Here is a 19,975-nt window from a genome sequence, read left to right on the forward strand (position 1 = left end):
TGTATGTGTACATTTTGAAAAGAAATGGTGTTGATTTAAATTCATATTATTGGAGAGTAGTGGTGATAAATGAATATTATATGACAACTATAATGATAATGATTGTAAAGCTGTAATTAAAACATATTGTAAAAAGTGTCATGGGTTTAATTATTCATATTCAAGGAAAGAAAAGAAAATATTTGTGTAAACATTAGTCAGAGTAGCTCTATGCAGCTTCATAACCTGCACTCATGAGTGTCACTCTGACAAATCCATGTTACCATAGACTTTATGAACGTTACTCACACACAAACACATATATACACACACATACACACCCCTACACACAAACACACTCACCCCTACACACAAACACACATATACAAACACTCATACACACACATGTACACACCAACACACGTACACGCACACAAACACACCCCTATACACACAAACACTCACACACAGACACACACACACCCCCACACCCACACCCCTACACACACACCCCTACACACACACACATACACACCCCCTCACAGAAAATCATTACTTGTAAAAGTGAAGTAAACTCACTAAAATAAACTGTTCTGTTATAAAAAGGTGATGCTAACAGTGTATATATGCTATATACACTTACACCTTAAATCTTTGTAGTCTACTTTTACCAGTGACATAAAGGGATGGTTTTCTGTGTTTTTGCAGAAAAAATGCATAAATTCGTTTTTGGGTCTTCACTCTTGGTAGGAAACTATACTTTTCACAGTTAAAATACTATTTTAGATTGAAACCATACAGTTTATGATTGCAACTGGGGTTATGTAAAAGGCAATCCATCTAACTCACTTTCACCAAAATGTCAGCCAGAAAAGAGAAAAGTGCCCACCTAGTTTGTTAAATATACAGGAACCAAGGGCAATGTTAAAAATAAGTGTGTTTGATTTTTGACAATTTAAAATACAATTTGGGAAGACTAATTAATCTACATTCAAAATCATTCACAGAAACATACAGGTGGATGACATAATACAACAGTCTGAAGTGAAAGTACTTAAAAACACACAGCGTTGGCTAATGTGTGAGTTTTTAAAGAGGTTTCTTCAGTAACTCCACAGCTGCTTTCCAGTAAACTTCTGCTTCCGCACCACACACACAAAGTCCCATTGTACTTGTTTATATTCGCAGTTGTTTTATTTATTTAAATGGTGACGCAGCAAAGAATGCTGTTGTTTTAAGGCTGATGAAGAGTTCAGAAGACGCATGAATTACTGTAAGTATCTATTGTTTTAATATAACTGTAAACTTGCCAGTTAGTATGATGGTATGCTTTAGACGAAATCTATTAGTCATATCAAAGTTTGAGTTCAGTTTCAGTTTTTCTTAAAATACACCTAGCACTAGTCTGAATAACAACCAGGGGTTATTAGTAGTGTCTTTAAGTATGACAGGTGTCCTGCCAAATACCAAACTAACTCCTTAAGGATCTCTTGAACCGGATAAAATCCATACATGGAGTGCGGAAAAAGTTGTAAACCTTGGTTCATTTATGCACAAGTCTGACTCATGTGGAAGGAGGGCCTCTGAGTCCTTTAAAAGGACCCAGACTTTAGTTCATGCTAAAGATTTTACAACAAACTTGAGCTTCTTTTTTGCAATTTAACTGAAGCCAACAAATTTATTTATCTCATATTATTATTTATTTATTTATTTATTTATTTATTATTATCTGTAGTTTCCAAATGTTTTTTGATAAACAATACCCACTGATTGTTTTAATGTTATTTCTTTCATTGCCATGTAATCAGTCGTTTTACATTCCTGACTCAAACCCACTTTTAGCCTTTGGTAACCAGGTGAGAGAAATGCATCTTTACACAGGTAAGTCTATCTGAAAATGGCACATTTACATAATCTTGAATCATTGGAAAGAAAGACATTCCGTTCTTCACTTTGTCATTCTTAGACAATCACAGAAGAGGAATGTATCTACAAATAACGCTGGATGGACATGTGTCAGGGAGTGACAGCCAAACTCAATACAGTAAGTACATGGAACACAAGACTCAGATTTTCCTCTTTCAGGTATCTCTCAAACTTAAAATGTCATAACTCTCACTTTCCCCCAGGTGTGCTGGAGCTTAAATCTGTTCAAACCGGTGAGGTAGTCATCATAGGACGCAAATCGTCACTATTTCTGTGTGTTGATGGAAGAGGACATCTTAGGGGCCAGGTAAACAGAGAGAGCCTCAGTATGCTTGTGCTGAGTTAGATTCTGTCTTTACATTTCACATCATTTTCCCCCCAGAGCCATTACTCTGAAGCAGACTGCACCTTCAGGGAGCTCCTTCTGGCTGATGGATACACACGCTTTATTTCTTCCCAGTATGGACTTCCTGTTTCTTTGGCCCCAAAACATTTCCAGGATCGACACGCAGTATCCTTCACACGATTTGTGCCTCTTAGGAACACTCTGTCTGAGGTGGCCCCTACGGCAGAAGCAATCGGCAGACAACCTTATGTAAACCTGGACTCTAATGATCCACTTGGGATGGAAACTGCTGTAGTTAGTCCACAAATATTTATGCAGAAATAATGGTCTGCTGCTTTTTTAATATTTATGATACTATACAGTCTCACAGACAAATGTATTGAATGAGTTTATTTAATTGTTTCGTTGTTTATTTAATTTGTAGCACATGGAATATTTGCACATTTTGTTAAATAATAATAATGTATTTATTTATTTTATTTATGATTTTCCAATGTGAAAAACTCAGAGTCAACTTGTTGTTGTTGTTGTTATTGTTATTGTTGTTGTTGTTGTTTTTGTTTTTCTTTCTTTGTCTGATGTGTGATGTCTGAGCTGGAATCCTCAGTGAGTATGGTCTAGTAGTATGTAACCAGTGCTGCTCCCTAGTGGTCTATTAGGGAAACACAGATGCTATAAAATAAATAAATAAATAAATAAATAATGATAATAAACTGGCACTTAACTGTACTGTTATTCGTTTACATAATAATTGAAGAAAATTGATTTATGAAACTACTGTAGATAATTACAAAAGTGAATGTCATCTTACGCAAGAAATATTTTATTTATATATATATATATGGATATATATATGGATATATATATATATATGGATATATGGATATATGGAGATATATATATATATATAGATATATATATATATATATATATATATATATATATATATATATATATATATATATATATATATATATATATATATATATATATATATATATATATATATATATATATATATATATATATATATATATATATATATATATATATATATATATATATATGTACACATCTACTGATACTGTGTACAGTGTTCAGGCATCTCACAAAATTAATAAAATATAATCTTTATTAGAAACATCCATCTGATCTGAACAAAAAGCACACAATCACATCTTGAGGTCATATTAGCCAGTATTGAACTCTAGGGCACAACAATGGCTGGTTGATCAGTTTTCAGAGAAAGGCAGAAAGTACAAATACAGTGATAGTGAAAGTACAAGAGAAAGAGTTTGAGCACAGTGTAATTTGTTCATAATGTATATTAATTACATTTTTAAACATGAATATATAGAACTAGAGACACATTTTATTCTGCTTCCCCTATTAAGACATCAGAGTTTGAAACATTGAATTTGTAACATTTTAAAATAAAAGCAATGATATCACACAGCATTCATAACACAACCCTGAGAATGTAAAACTTGTCCGGTGACATATTACCAGTTGCTGAAATATAGTTTTTCAGCTCAGTTTTGTCCTAAAATCACATATGGCTCTCTGTACAAGTACATGCCTTCCTTACACTTGAGTTACCAGTGGTTCTCTCATACATGCGTTCCCTTCTTTATAGTCCATAGTATGAGCTGGACATGGTCCGTCCAGCAGAGTTCTGTTTAGAGGGGTGTATCTGCCCTCAATGGCATAGTACTCTGCCTCTGGATCCTGAACCTCTTCCTCCTTTTTTTCCTCTTCTTCCTCCTCTTCTTCATCTTCCCACAGTGATGTCTTGACATGATTGTACTCTGTTTGATCTTCACACTCAGTCTCACGGTGGTAGAAATAACTGAAGTTGGACACTATGACAGGCACAGGCAGTGAAATGGTCAGCACACCGGCAATGGCACACATAGAGCCCACTAGTTTTCCCCAAACGGTCTCCGGACACATGTCACCATATCCCACTGTGGTCATGGTAACCACAGCCCACCAGAAAGCATGTGGTATGCTGATAAAAGCTGTGTTTTTGTGGTCAGCTTCAGCAAAGTATATGGCACTGGAAAAGAGGATGACTCCAATAAAGAGGAAGAATATGAGGAGACCTAATTCACGCATGCTTGCTCGAAGCGTTTGACCCAGAATCTGCAGACCTTTGGAGTGACGTGACAGCTTGAAGATCCTGAAGACTCGCACCAGCCGGATGACCCTTATGATGGCCAAAGAAGTGGCCGGAGTAGCATCGTTGTCCTTGGCCATCTCGGTGCCCAGAGTTACAAAGTATGGCAGGATGGCACTGAAATCTATAATATTCATGACATCCTTGAAGAAGTATGTCTTACTAGGACAGCAAGCAAATCGCATTAAGAGCTCAAAGGAGAACCAACATATACACATTGTCTCCACTAAAAAAAAGGGATCCTGGAAGACACTCTGTGGCAATGGCATATTCTCTGAGACGTTCTTGGGAAGGGAGTGATACTTGTACAGATATTCCTAAGAGAAGAGAAGAAAGGAAGGAATGACAAAATCGAGTTAATCTGGTTTTCTATCAAACAAATCATAATGTCTTCTACATATTTTACATTATACAGTATATATTACATAAGAAGCCACAAGACATTTGACTCAACTACATAGCAGCACTGATCTTCTATACCTCATCTACCATCACATTGCTCTTCACTTTTGGTGTAGCATCATAAAAGTGCCAGGTCTACATTTCAGTCATAGTTGATCCACTCTCTCTTTTCGTCCACCTGTCTCTCCACTTGTCATGTGAGGTTACACTTACATTGGCACTGTAGAATGTATGGTAGGCCTGCACTGTGGTTTATAATGTCCACTGTCACTGTCAAACAGGCCATGGATTAGCTAAATCTGTTATGGAGTGCAATACATTTTCTAAAGTTTTATAGTACTTTAAATTAATCTGTGCAACAACCTTGCTCATGGCTTTCAGTAGCAGGTCAGTCTTGCTAATGGTGTATGTGTATTTGTTGATCTCCACCAAGGTCTCTCCTAAGACTATATTTACCCTGTGAGATCTTCCAAGAGAAACATGAGAGTGTCGCTGAGCATCTATGTCCACCTTCATTGCTATCCCATATGCTGAGCCCTGGCAGCAGTAAAACAGCTATGCTTTGGTGGATGGTCCACAGACTCAGATACATGTTACAGTAGGTTCCTGGCAGTGCTCTTGTGCAAAGGCAGAGCAGCCTGGGAGGAATGTGTTAACATGACCCAATGTATGCAGCTGGTTCTGAGAGACCTTTAAGTGTCCACTTCTAAGCCTGTGGAAGGCTGTTGCTCACCTCTTCCCATGTGTTTTGTCACTTGGTTGACCTTTTCTTACCTCACCTTGTTACCTTAGTTTGTTTTCCTTGTCTCCTATCATTTGTATTCTACTCCCATACAACTCCCAGTACCCTTAAGCACCTCATGAATCCATGTGTATCAGATTTAACAGTCGACTAAAATAATCACAGCATTACTTTCTCTCACACTGTGGTTGGCTTGCAGACTTATTGGTCAATAGGACTTGTGTGAGAGGTTTCCGTTTTATCACAATGCACTCGCCATCAGTGTTTACATAAACACCCACTGTCCTGGAGACATTTGACCCAACCATTACTTGCATCTCTTTGGGTGAATTATGACCCAAGAGTGCAGTAATGTGTGATTGGATGCTGTTGATGGCCAAGTGTACATTGTTTCCGTAATGTTAGTAATGACACCGAAAATGTGCCTTTCGCTCTAAAGTCAGTGGAGATGATGGGACATGAAGGGATTATTTTCAATGGCTACTTTTTTGGACAGCAGATTTTTACTGTCCCCTAAACATCACTGAAAATGACAGATTGGATTTTTTCTTGACTGCGCGTGATGTTTACTATAAGTAATATATGACTTGCCTCTCGTGCTTCTTTGTCCAATCTGAACTCGGGGAGGGTCTCCAGGCAGAAGATGAGGATAGACACCACAATAACCATCACACTGATAATGGCTATGATGCGTGCTCCCGATGACGACTCTGGATGCTCAAACAGCATCCACAGTCTCCTCTGGATTTCATTGCTTGGCAGTGGTCTCTCCTCTTCTTTTGGAAAACCTTCATCTTCTTTGAACCTGTCTATGACATCCTCCCCCAGCTCATAAAACAGTAGCTCATCCATGAAGATATCCAGAGGTATATTGGTGGGCCTTCGAAGCCTGCCACCAGACTGGTAAAAGTACAGAATAGCATCAAAGCAGGCCCGATTTCGATCCAAGAAGAGTTCATTCCGCAGAGGGTCAAAATATCGTGACCTTCGCCTAGGATCACCGAGCATAGAGTCAGGGAATTGGGCTAATGTACGAAGCTGAGTCTCATAGCGCATCCCTGAGACATTGATTGCAAGTCTTTCACTTAGTGCCCACCCGCTCCTCCACAATGTTCCAGATCTCCTGCCATCCTTTCTTCTCTCTTTGTCATTTTCTTGGAGCTCAATTACTCCCTTTTCTTCACAGTTGAGCTGCTCTTTCAGCTGTTTGTCTTTCTCTCCATCACAGTCCTTTCTTCCCCCTCCTCTTTCCTCGTCACTGCTTTCCATCACCGTTGGCATCAAATGCTACCCAACAGTAATTCAATTTTTCTGGCCACAGTAGTTTTAAAATGGACTTTAGTAAAATCCTTACCTGAAATGACAGTTGTTTTATTAGTGAATTGAACTATTGTATTTAATAAATTAATTAATTAATACATAAATACTATTTCTAAATGTATTCACTGTTGTTGTGGTCAAACCATGTGTCTATGAATAACATGTGCAACAATTGCATTTAGTACATTCGCAGATGTGCCTATTTACTCACTTTGAAAAAGTTGTTGACAGAGCACAAGGCCGGGTTGAGAAATTACATTGTTTGTGTCTCGTAGCACCTCGGGTTGCTTGGCTGTCTATCTGTCATCTTGCCCCTCACTTGTGATTTTCCGGTTGTCCAAACTGAGGCACACTCTTCCTCTGCCAATTGGGTGAAAGTCCCAGAAAGCTGCGTACTAAATTTGCGGCCAGTTGTTTTCTCAGGGAACATACAGAAGCTTGTTCGTTCACTTGCTGTCTCACGTTGGCTGTCTTGAATTTTTTTTTTTTTGGGAATGCTGTCCTGTTGAAATTTAATCTCAGCTGGACCCCAAGCGCAAACCCCTCCCGGTCCTTTCCCCTCTGCTTCTATAGGGCGAGACAACCTTCAGCCTTCCTCTCAAATATCACCTTTGCCTGGCACTGGTGTTACCCTCTTGAATAAGTCTGGAGTTGTGGCATATGGCTGAAGCATCACTGCTGCTCAGATGATTCAGATTAGTTGTGTAGACTCCGATAAATCATTTTTTTTATGTTTGTGATACCTGCCTGGCCACCAACACAAATGTTTGAAGATAAAATGTATTTGTTGTTGTCTTTATTCAAAACTTAGTACTATTGGTACTATGATGGACTTAAAAAGATTTTTAAAAAAAAAAATATTTTTACATTTTGCTTGTGAAAGGATTATGTGTACTTAGTTAATATGACCAAAAAAGTAGTTTCAAATATTGGTTTGCCCTAGCCTTGCTAGCTTGTTAATACAATAAAATGGTAAATGGTCACATTGGTCCCATTTGGCCGTGAAAGGTCACTCAAAGCTGCATCAAAAGAACCCAGGAACCAAATGTGCTATATTTGGTGGCTCAAAGCCAAAGTCTTTTCAATGCCCGTGACTGATTCCAAATGATAAATATAGCACTTAAACATAATATGAAAAACACAAACCATCTTACATTGCTCACTAAAAATACATTTAAAATATGTATCCCACATATATTACATATTGACATTTTAATAGAATTTTAATTATTGATTAGATAAACGGTTTCTTTAGTTTGAACATGAACGGTCATTACTGTGCACCACCACCAGGGGGAGTAAGTGTTTTGACACACTGCAGATAAAACTGACAAGAGGCTCAGCCGACATTTCCTCAGCGGCTCTCACAACTATCTCATCCGCACCGCTGCAATTATCAATTCAGCAGACAAATGCAACACAATTTACTGTATGCCATCCTAACAACTTTAAAGCCGTATTCGCATTATGGTCAGATGAGACAGGGAGTACATTCAGTCGCAGTATTTATTGGACAAATCTTTGAGTCCAGTGTATAAATCAGCCAAGTGATGCCTATACAAATGCATTTATATGATGAGCATGATGCATCGTGCAGCCGATGTAGCTATAGGTGATTGTGGTGGTGTGATAGGGCTCTAAATCTCTTAAGCAGCTATGTGCAGCAATCATGAGATGTGACTCCCAGGAGATGGCAGCCTGTTTCATTACCATGTTGAACACCTCGAGATTGTTGGCAGCCATAAGTCGAAGAATATGAATCATCACCTCATATTATATTACTATTCGTCTCTCCGGCTCTCTGCTGTACTGAGAGCAGCACCAGCTAATTTGCAAATATTGTGAGAACTGATTATGCCTCTCAGATAATGTTCATCAACCATTGCACTCTCACATGTGAAACCTTCTTGTCTTGCATGGTGGAGTCAGACTGTTTTCCCACAGATGACTGAATGGTGTTATGAATTACTCCCAAGAAGCAAATAAAGTGAATTTGTGGCCTAAATATACCACAGGTCTTATTACTGGTCTGGGTTAGATCATTTGATATCATAAAAATGTGTATTACCCTAGTATATGTATTTCACAATTACATGGAATGGACTCACATATTGTTAATGGTACACTAAATAATCAACCAACTTGCTTTTTGATTGATTTCAATGGGATATATCTGTACTGGAACATACAGTTAGTTTTTGGTTACACAAATATCACATTGCAGTCACTTGATATTGAGCAATATGGGAAAATGTGAAGTCATTATTCTCAGATATCATGACTCAGTTACATTCGACTTTGGAAAATATAGATTATCCATATGCACCTTTGAGGCACAGAACTTCTCAGAAATACACAACCTCTCACTTCGTGTTAAACTCCAAATTAGTGGAAGACGTGATTGTCATACTATTTTCAAGTCTAATGAGATCAATGTCTTTCTTGTGGCGGTCTGACAGGCAGAGGCAGCACGTCAAATAAAATCTTAACTCAAACAAAGAAGGAATTACCAGCACAATAGATGTCACTTTTTCATTTATTTTTTAACGTTCATTTCAATGATTTTAAGCAATTTTAAGGTCTCTGAAAAAGCATCTCACAACTGTTAATCAGTGTTTCATTCAAGCTGCTATGGAGATTGGTTCACATTAGATCGCATTGACATTCATACATTTTTAAGTCTCAGTAGTAGAAATATGTTCAATTATGACACTTTATTGATATGTTTCTATTTTATCTTCAAAATATAAAAAGATAAATCATGAACATTCCATTGAAATATACTTTATACAGTTCTAAGTTTGTTCTTTGTGTTGTCCAACATTTCAAAAATAAAATCCGGCAGAAAGTACAACCAGATACTCCAGTGACCACCTCCTCTTCCCATTTACTGTCCTACTAAGATTGACATACAATGGACTAGCTCCTAAGTCTGTTTTAAATCCTTGTCTGGGCAGTGAAATTAATCTTTGGAATGACTACAGAAGGTGAATATTATGTGTACTACTAGAGACATATCGCATTATATATCACATTATCATTTAAGTAGGTTTAATATACAGTATTAAAATCTATTTATAGCATTTCCTCTAAAACAATTATGCTCTTATCACTTTTTAAAATAAAGTTATTTTTGATTGCTAAATTACTCTATGGAAAGCCATAAAGCCACTAAACATTTGTAACTGATGACAGAGCGTCTGTGTCTCAGGGAGCATACAGTGAGTGTCCATCAGTGGCATTGTGGTGCAGATTGCATACAGTGTCCGCTTGAACAAAACAAAAAGACAACATAAATAAGCACATAAATAAAATGCATATGATTAAGCATTATCCCAGGGCAGTGCCACATTTTTTAGACACTTGTCATACCATTATGTTGCACTGGCAGTATTTAACATGTGAAGAATTGCTTCTTTTGGTTATGTAACATTAAAAAGATTGGTAGTGTTTTACAAAAACAGACTTAGCAATCCAAACATTATAAGTCCTCCTAATCAACATGACAAAAAGAGGCAGTATAATGCAGCTGTTAAATAAACTTAAGACATCCAATTTGTCTCACAACGATGAGACAAGAAATTAGAAAATGAAAAAGTGAAAACGGTGCTGACAAAAATACCTCGGCAAGTGTGCACACAATATTTATGAACATCTTTGCGGCCATCCAAATAAAAGCTGCTAAATGTCTTACAATGTGACCTATACTCAAACATATCATTGACTATTTTTGTAAATTGTGAGTTCTAGACCCTGTTCTACCAGTTTAGACTGAAACTGTGACGTCTGTGATCTATGTTGCCCTGTTAGGTCTCAAACAAATGAGATTCTATTTGCAAAGTAAAAGGAATGGACAACCATTCAGCTGCCTGAGCTGAACCCTGGACCAGCAGGGCCGAAACTCATGGGAAACCCAACTGTGGACTAGATGTGTAAGGAGTGCTCAATGAGGAGATATATAAAATGTGATTTTCTTCTTGATCTTTCTGGGTGGACACTGGTATCTCATCCTCGCACTTGAAAGACTAAACTGACATCATTTTGGAAGCTCTGGGTTTCTTTGATTGGTGCTATGAGTCATGTGCTGTTATGAGCTGCCTACAAACCAACTGGATGACGCCATGAGTAACGATGCAAGACCTGACCATCTAAAAACAAAGACAAGCTATCGCTACACACTCATGCTGACACTGCAAGTGTGAGTAGTTTTCAGTTGCCTCTCAAAGGAAGACGTTGCTCTACACCACGGCACAGTGTTTCAAAGTTATCAGGACTGGGTTCATGACATACAATGGTAGGAGACTAAGGGGATATGTCAAGACTCTGTTCCCCTCTTGAGAGATTATCAAGTCAAAGCATGCGTTTACACATCACTGTGAGGTGTTCACATTATTGTTGTCTATATACTAGGATTTAATATGTTTGAAATAAAATAGCGAAACACCTACATATACGCATACCGTCTGCACACCTGAGTCCTTTATCCCACATATAGACTTACTTTGGAATGGCAGTTGTTTTCATGCAAAACCTCTCAACTTTTAAACACCATATCTGCAATCAATGTTTTGGAGGCTTATTTTCCCGTTTTCAAACTGAAAAGTAAATGAGAAAGGCCTATAAAGCGAGCTCCTTCACTGGGACATTCTAAACCTGTATATATTACTTAACAGTGATGCAGTGATGGTATGAAATCCAAAGGTTCTCCATTTGCCCTGCTACAACCTTGAAATAACTTGAATTATTGCCAAAAAGAAAACAACATAAAAATAAACACAATAAAGCAAATAATGGAGAGCCTTTTGTTTCGTTGCTACAGTAGCTGTGCAAATAAACCAGAGAAAATATACATATTAAAATGAAACAATTGTCATTCCTAGAAATGTTTGCCAAGCCTCCAAAGAGTGCTCAGAAATGTAAATATACAGCTCATGTCATTAAAAAAATATGGCAGCGGCTAAAAACACTAAAGTGAGATTGCATGTGGGGCAGTATTAGCAGAGAGATTTTTTAAAAACATATTTCAGGGTGTACTTCGCAAACATACATATTTCAGTATTCACATTTTCACTTTTCAAAACAAAATATAGCTCTTCTCTCTCATTATAATCTTTTTTTAAACATTAATTGCATATAACTTTTTTTAAATTCATTTTATATATACTTTTTGTTTCTCTAGCACCCTTGTCTTCAACTAAGGGCTTGCAGAAAAGACAGTCATGCAAAGTAGTCATGCTGGTAAACAAAGTTACAAAAATGCATTATCTTTTTTCTTTTCTTTTGTTTATCTCAGCGGCCATCCTTTTCATCCACACATTAGGCTTGAGTCTCTCTTTGCTCAGTCTTTTAAAATAGATTTATCCTTTGCATGTGGGCAAAACTTTTCATCATCTTTATCACCAATACCATTTTTCTTGACTATGACTCCATTTCACATTGCAATATATTTGCATCATATTTTACCCTATCTTCCACTGCAGACTTTTCTTTCTGATTGCAAACTTGCTCCATAGCCACATATAGTTGATTTGTTTATCAAAATATAGATTTGTTCTTTGTACATGTCCATCCTCACATCCCTTGGGCTAATTTCTCCCTTTTTTCTTGGGCTCCTCTGACAGACCGCGTTATCTTGACACCAACTTGCCCATGAAGCAGTTGTTGGCAGCAAGATGGGCTAGCAAGAGCTGGGGCAGTATGCATCTGGGGATTCTTGTGCCTAATTGGCAGTGTTGGCCTTCCTGTTGGGGGTGTGGGGTTATATTATTGGTCCCTTGGAGAATGATTACTTCCAGCTAGCAAACGTGTAAGAATCCTTGTGGTTGGGTTGTCCTTTTTTGTATACTTTGTATCTCCCCCATTTTGGAAAAAAAAGAGATGTCCGTTGTCCTCCTTGTGACCTCAGTCAAACAAGGAAAAACATACTTGCTTCAGTGTGCACATGGGAGGAGATGCTAGTGGCAGTTTAAAGGACTAACCATTTTGTTTTATTAGAGGAATGATATTCACCAAAATGTGATAAACCCCACTACTCCCCAGTCTATTATACATTACAGGTCATTCAGCAAGTGCATGCCACAGGACTAAGAAAGTCCAAGTGGATTTCAGAAAAACTTAGTACATGAGAGATAAAGAAGTCCTTTATAGGCCTAGTACCAATTCCACTTGGTGAAGACTAAATGAGCAGTTTGAGCCAATGCTACATGTGCTTGATTGGTTTAGCCGGACCACTAGTGCTTCTTTTGATTTGGTAATGGTGCAGGGCAGTGTTATACTGATAAAGGTGAATGGAAGACATGATTAATGGCAGAAATTACAGCATACCTTAGTGCTTAGGGGCTCTAAAGGATCACATACCTTTAAATTTAGTGCATCTACATTTTTTTTGTATTTTTTTTGTTTTTATTTTTGGAATGTATAATTTTATTAGACCAATACTTTGTCTCTCATGTACCTTTCGTTTCTTTTCATTGGAAAGGAACGTAAGAGTTAAATGACATCGAAAAGATCTCTTGAATGCATAATTTTTTCTCTCCTCAAACTAATAATGAGTTTAGTCAAGTTAGGTCCCAGCCTACAAATGCTACAGTATGTTAGCAGAGATGCTACATTTTACAGTCAGTCCTTCGTGAAGTAGTTGTAGTTGTGTTGCTCAGGTGATGGTTCTGAGTTGATCATTATACAAGACGGTGGATATGATGTTGTCGGCCTTGTCGTCTGGAATGTGTAAACACGAGTCTCTGTCTCCCAAAGTCGGTCAGTGCAATGCTCAGTCATTTTGCAGGAAAAATAAAAGTTAAGTGGACTGTAGTCCAAGTGTGGTCGGAGTTCCAAGAGGCTGCTTTGGTAACAATGTGAGGAGCAGACCATTTTAAATTCACCATTGACTTCTGATCTCTCTCTCGTCACCCCAGAGATCCATCCATGTCACTTGTGTTGCTTACAGGGCTCCAGATGCAAATGTGTGTTTACTGGTTACTGACTCCTCGTAAGAGAAAAGGCGAATGCTAGAAACTTAACACTGCAAAGACAAGAACAGAAAGCCATTACTAGTCGTCAGGAGGTAAAATACACATTTGTATGATGATACTAAAATCAATAAGTGTCACAGTGTATAATCCATGTGTTGTGTGTAACTAGTGTGTACAAAAGGGATCACCATTACCTGTACTGCAGCTTATAGCTCGCCAAAATAAAGCGCACAATTACAATATTTACTTACTAACAGTTAGTACAGCTATATTTATACATTTATAAATGGTCTGTAACACATATAAGTTTTTTCAAGACTCATATTACACATTTACGTTTGTGAGACAAAACATAAAGTGAATATGTCCATAAAGGAAAACATATATTCCAAATAGCCTATTACTAAAACTGCAATAGCTGATTTGTAAAAGATGTCTAGAGTGGGATAGTTGGACGAGTTCTTGTTTCACTCCAAATCTAAAAACATTGTCTGTCACTTTCATCTATTGATGTCAGATCAAGATGATCAAGTGATATAAAAAGTGTTGTAGATTCTTGGTTCATATGGATTTAATGTAACAGTGTATATACATTTACACATGAACAAAAAACAGCATTACTTACAGGAGTAGCTAGTTAAATCTAGCTGTTTGCATGAATTCTAAATGACATCGGAGCCTAGGTAGTCCTCACAGAGGCACTTACAGAGTCCATTCTGATATTTAAACAGTGTTTACATTAGAGAAGATCCTTGATAATTTACACATTTCAGTCAGATTATCTGATAAATTACAAATGTAGTAATGCCTTTCTGTGGTTACATTTTACAGTACCAAAAGAAGCCATAGGCCTGTGTATACTGATATATATGTATATGTATATAATGATATATATCAAATCTGATAACGTCCATCAAATGCATTCCTATGCGTAGTTGCTTTGTCCTTCTTTGGATGGATGAAGACTCACAGGGCGTCTTGCTTACTGTACATCAAGTCATATTTGCCATGTCCAAAACATATGTTCAGAGGACAGAATCAATTTATACACATGTTCCAGACTTAAAAAAATAAACTGTTGATCATTACAAAAAATATAACTCAATTGACAAAATGTTTTTATGCTGATTTTTTTGTTTAAAAAAATCACACAGGTTATTGAAACATTGTCATATTACGTTCCAGAAAAACTTTAAATCTCTTAGCTTAAATCTCTTGTTTTTAACTAAGTCAGTAGATCTCAACATAGGACATCAATATACACAAACATCATTGTCATCAGGACTGTGGACAGGACAGTGACAGTGAGCGCCGCAGTAATTCTAAACAATTCCCTGATGAGACTTTGTCACAAAGTCTGTCCTAAAAAGAAATATTCTGTTGTAATCTCTGTATTTGTACTCTTCTTGACCAGTCATATAAAAGAAACAACAAAACAAACAAGAATAGTACAAAAACAATGGGACTGTCACGTGATGATGTCATCACTCTGGCTTTATCTACTTCCAGGTCCAACAGAATTCCAATAAAGTCTGGTCTTCCTCTAGAGATCATTTTTAAACAAAAATCTTCTCATTATAAGCTGGGTCTAAAAATAAAAATGCTAAAGCAAAAAATTTTATGTGAAAAATAGTTAAATCCACTGATATTATTCAATGTGAAATGTTTCTGTTCCTTATGTCGTTAATTCATCTGGAGGCTCAGACAAATTTCCTGTTTCTGCTGTTTGTGTCTATGGATCCTAGGTCTCCCTCAAAAAAGACATTTTATTTCAAAGGACTTCTGGATAAAATAAAGTTAAAATAAAAATGGACCTCGGACCAGTTAGACCCAAAAAAGCTGTGATGATGTCACACTTAACCGTCCCAAAAACAGCAACACCAAACAGTCTACCAGACAAATGGCTCATGTATTTTTACTGTACACACTGAGTTAGTTCATAAACAGATCATTGTGATCAAAAAGAGAAGTATATTTACACATGTATGTATACAACATGTTTCCAGCATTGTACTAATATTATTGCATAATGTAATCTGTATGGAGCGCCACAGTCCCGCCCACTTCAAAGTGCTCTCCGGTTTCGGGCGCAAAATTTCCATTCATTTTTCCCATTTCCCATCCAAAGAATTAAAATATTAGGTTCAAAGGCATCGTGAAAGGCTAACCAGCTACATGGTAACTAATATCCATAATACTGTTATTTTAAGTCCAAAAAGCACATTTAAAATGTAAGATCTGGTGAAATTTCTAACTTAGCGGTTTATAAAGTTTCAGTGTATTGTGGACTTTGGTAACCCCAGAGCTGATTAGTCCTGCACAAGCTTTCAAACTTTTATTTGTTTTTTTGTTTTTTTTTTGGAAAGTCTATGGGAAAATGAATACGAAATTTACTTCTGGAACCGAGGGCGGGCCGTCGCTGTTGAGCTCCATTACTGAGTAAGTAATAAGAAAACAAATGCTCTCCTGCACTTTCATTTAGTCAAAATAATATATCACACTGTATTTTTTATGAAATGAATCTAATATTTAAGAGTTATGTCATACCTGTTCTTGCTAATTTGTTTACATTTTCTTTTTTAGTAATACACTCAAATGTTTTAATTAACTGTTCTTCTCCATTTTTAATTTTAGTTTTAATGGGTAATTACTTTTTATGTAACTATAAGACAAGAACATAAACAGTGCCAAATAACTTCTACATATTTCCACATACAATAATCTTACACCAAGTAGATGCATTTTTTGTGTAAATAAGGTTTAGTTTGAAGATATTTTCTTACAATGATGTGGCAATGGCATCAGTTGACTTAGTTTTTTAATCTATGCAGTTAAATAATTTTTTTCCCCCAAATGATTGTGTCTCTCTTAACTTCAGTTAATATATAGTGTTTACTAACTCATATTTACATTAAATTCAATCATTTAACGCAACACTTTCTTATTAAAGCTAAAGTTGGTACTATAATATCACTAAACGCATGCATTACTAGTCACAAGTGGTCATACTTTGTTTATTCATGATTCTATTCTTGCTGGTATTGTATCATGTTTGCACAGTTAAGCTTGTGCCTTTTGTTAATTAACCTCAACATCTTTTGATGGGCATCGTTTAACTACAAAATGGATGGGATAGGTGAACGGCAGCGACGCAGAGGACCTGGGGTTTCATATGTTTCAAAATGTGGACTAGCAATGGGAGCGAGACGCAGGGATGACCCGGCCATTCCTGAAATATTACTGAGGCTTCGAGATTTTTCGTCACCTGATGCTACACGAATTGCCATTCATTTATTTAATTAAACAATAAAAACACAAAAATAAGTGTTGCAGTGTTATAAAGAAAAAAAAAAAAGCATTAAAGCAAACATTGGCATTTAAGATGTTAAAAATTTAAATTAAAAAGCACATAGGTGTGGAGAATACGGATAAGATAAAGGTCAAATAAAGAAGAAACAAGGACAGACACAGACAAGACAGACAGGACAAGACAAAACAAGAAAATGAGAGTTATGATATGCCTTTTACATCATAGAACCCCCCACCCAAATAGTGTAGATAGAACTGTTTACACTTAGTAGCTCTGTTGAATAAAACACCCCACACTACATTAGCTTGGCTAGCCAGATACAGGTTCTCTGTATTTGATACAGATGAACTGTGTCTGGACATTCGTCTTCCTGCTCTTTGCTGTCAGGAAAAACCCATGCCAAAGTCACTGTTTATTTGCAGCGATGCATGGTTTGTGTGAAGCATCACATTGAAATGGACAAGCCAATTGGTTGAAGTCCCATTTTCAAAATAAAAAATAAAGATTTTGCATGGGGATAACATAAATTGGTTAATTTCTGCTCACAGTTCAAATGAACAGAAACACTATAAGTTCATTGATTTGCAGCGCTCCCTAATTATTGACAGATAGAGCGAAGCAGTGCCAGGCTAACACTGGCTGAGTGTTTTAGACAAAGTACAGTCTTATGACATAATCCTCAGATACTGAGATGGTGCTGACCACTGAAGTTTTGGGCTAATAGAAATTACACCAATTGAAACAATGAGAATAGATTAATTTGTGTCCTCTAAACTTCAAATGGCCAACATTTTCTATAAATCACATTGTTGGGACCAGTTTATGTACAATGGGAAATGAGACACTGCATCTATACTTCAATGAAACAATTGATCTATTTATCCCAGTGCATCTTTTCCCACAGTGCAGTCCTGGTGTATTCATGCAGACCCTGTTAGAAATGACCAAAGAGAAGCTGTTGTGCTGACAGTGTTGTTGTATCATTGAGCTGAACATTGTTACGTAGCTGTTGTCTTCCATAACAATGGACAACTGACCAAAAATGGATAGAGCAGAGTCACTCTCCACAATAATACAAGGGAACCTATTGAATTAGTTCATGTTAATGAGACAGTGCTAATATCTAGCCATTATAAGGTCAGTTAGTCATAACACCCACTGTAACGGTATGTATGAAGCCCTTTGTACCTTCCTGATAAAAAAGCACACCCTTATTTGCCAACTCCACCACTCTAAGATGTGAGCCCACCATAAAAGAACGGCCAAGTCAAATGGCAAATTAATAAAAAAACAAATAAAAAAGTCAAAAATACAATTTCATGTACCATTAAACATCTGATACATTCATTGCAGAGGTGATGAGGTATAGTGTCATTACAAATCCAAAGATACAGAGTCAATGATACGGGTAACGTTTGTTTGTTTCGTATCCTTTAACGGCTTATTCCACTACTTATTTGTTCCACATATACTCCAAATATACTTCCACATATATTCTAAAGGTTTTTGAAACAAACACTTGTCTGATGATTAATGAGCAACATTTATTAATATTCAAAATGTCGCAGTGAAAATAAGTCAGGTGAGGAGAGTGCTTTGAAATGGATGAAATATTTATAAACAAAAGCAATGCTTTGGAAAGAAGTGTAAAGTAAAGTGTGCCACTGCAGTTATTCCACCCAGTGTATTTGTGCAGCCCAGCTCTGTAATGACTTTTTTCTGACAAAGTCACACTTAATTTGCACAATGGGAGAGTGAGCATACCTACCTACTGTCAGACTTTAGTTACACTTGCACTGCAGTGGCGGCCTGGGGATGGGATGGAGAATGAGTGTTAATCACAGAGGAATGCGATTATGAGAGGGACACACAGAGGAACAGGGAGAGACACTGCAAATATCCAGAGTAACTGTTTACCACCATATTTATTACATACAGCTTAACTCGGTATGTACTGTATGTATGAGCTACTTTATCACCACAGGATGTGCTGACTCAATAGAAACTATACTTGGCACTGGCTCATATTATATAATTCTTTCATTGGATCAATGGCTGTTTCAGATGGCGTTATCTCCTGTTACCTATAATTAGATGTATTGACATTTTGATGGCCATTGGTTTAGTCATACAGTACGCCATTATTATATTACAAAACCACAAAACGTCTATTGAGTGCTGATACCTGGGTGTCTTTTGGGAAAACATGTGACTGCCGGTAAATGCATACATGTCACGCAGGCTGTCATTCCTGAAGCCAAATCAGTAAGTACTTTATTACTAGCATGTATATGCAGTGCACAGTATAGTAAGTATATAGGATAAGGGTCTAAATCTGAAAATATTTGCAGATTTTATGATGAATAGGATTGACAGAGAAACTATAGCATGCAATACAGTGTTAAAGACTATCTATGAACATAATAAAAAAGACAATGGCATGTTATCATTTCACACATTACTCTAAATAAGTTGCACCTTTGCACAATTTCAGTTGACTATAGCCGACGTAATCATAAGCAAAATATATTTTAAGCAACTTCTGAAATTTTAGAGTGGTGGAAGTGGTCATGTCCTTTTGATTGTTTTTGTTTTCGTTTCCAATTGATTAAAGAGTCAAAACAAATGAAGGTATAAATCCAGGAGGGACATAGGGAAAAGTCAAACTTGATATAATACACAACAATGAAAATTAAAATACAAACCACAAATACTTGGAAATTATAAAAATAACCTGTAACCTTGTTGTACAAACATTCAAAATAAACACTCACAAAATGTAACAATTATAACTGCACAA

The 19,975-nt window shown here is 36.7% G+C and overlaps 3 protein-coding genes across 4 annotated transcripts in view; 1 reads left to right on the forward strand and 2 right to left on the reverse strand.

Annotated features, from left to right (window-relative positions):
* Positions 1 to 1,202: 1,202 nt before the first annotated feature.
* Positions 1,203 to 2,608, forward strand: fgf21 (fibroblast growth factor 21). 2 transcript variants are annotated; one of them, XM_055229871.1, is made up of 5 exons: positions 1,203 to 1,252; positions 1,822 to 1,860; positions 1,946 to 2,023; positions 2,109 to 2,212; positions 2,288 to 2,608. In XM_055229871.1, the coding sequence occupies exons 1-5, from the start codon at positions 1,243 to 1,245 to the stop codon at positions 2,573 to 2,575; spliced, it is 519 nt and encodes a 172-aa protein (XP_055085846.1). In that variant the 5' UTR covers positions 1,203 to 1,242; the 3' UTR covers positions 2,576 to 2,608. The 2 variants fall into 2 exon arrangements, with proteins under 2 accessions (XP_055085846.1, XP_033840402.2); XM_033984511.2 differs by lacking the exon at positions 1,203 to 1,252 and having other exon boundaries at positions 1,758 to 1,860.
* Positions 2,609 to 3,403: 795 nt separating this feature from the next.
* LOC117387105 (potassium voltage-gated channel subfamily A member 7-like) lies at positions 3,404 to 7,474 on the reverse strand. The gene is made up of 3 exons (XM_055229869.1): positions 7,106 to 7,474; positions 6,166 to 6,928; positions 3,404 to 4,747 (listed from the first exon to the last, which is right to left on the reverse strand). Exons 2-3 carry the CDS (start codon positions 6,853 to 6,855, stop codon positions 3,836 to 3,838), a joined length of 1,602 nt encoding a protein of 533 aa, XP_055085844.1. The 5' UTR covers positions 6,856 to 6,928; positions 7,106 to 7,474; the 3' UTR covers positions 3,404 to 3,835.
* A 1,949-nt stretch (positions 7,475 to 9,423) lies between these two features.
* LOC117387103 (potassium voltage-gated channel subfamily C member 1-like) overlaps positions 9,424 to 19,975 on the reverse strand; it is a 36,178-nt gene continuing 25,626 nt past the window's right edge. Inside the window, exon 5 of the mRNA XM_033984509.2 lies at positions 9,424 to 13,915. Coding sequence (XP_033840400.1) covers positions 13,902 to 13,915 — 14 coding nt within the window. The 3' untranslated portion in view covers positions 9,424 to 13,901. The remainder of the gene's footprint in view (positions 13,916 to 19,975) is intronic.

This window comes from Periophthalmus magnuspinnatus, chromosome 19 (genome assembly GCF_009829125.3).
Source record: "Periophthalmus magnuspinnatus isolate fPerMag1 chromosome 19, fPerMag1.2.pri, whole genome shotgun sequence".
Lineage (NCBI taxonomy): Eukaryota > Metazoa > Chordata > Actinopteri > Gobiiformes > Gobiidae > Periophthalmus > Periophthalmus magnuspinnatus.

Excerpts from the sequence above, each read along its gene's own strand:
- fgf21 (XM_033984511.2), top strand. The coding sequence starts at position 1,758 with ATGTTATTTCTTTCATTGCCATGTAATCAGTCGTTTTACATTCCTGAC. Across the intron at positions 1,861-1,945 it reads AGAAATGCATCTTTACACAG|ACAATCACAGAAGAGGAATG; the intron begins GTAAGTCTATCT and ends TGTCATTCTTAG. Across the intron at positions 2,213-2,287 it reads GAGGACATCTTAGGGGCCAG|AGCCATTACTCTGAAGCAGA; the intron begins GTAAACAGAGAG and ends TTTTCCCCCCAG.
- LOC117387105 (XM_055229869.1), bottom strand. The coding sequence starts at position 6,855 with ATGCCAACGGTGATGGAAAGCAGTGACGAGGAAAGAGGAGGGGGAAGA. Across the intron at positions 4,748-6,165 it reads TGGACAAAGAAGCACGAGAG|GAATATCTGTACAAGTATCA; the intron begins GCAAGTCATATA and ends CTCTTCTCTTAG.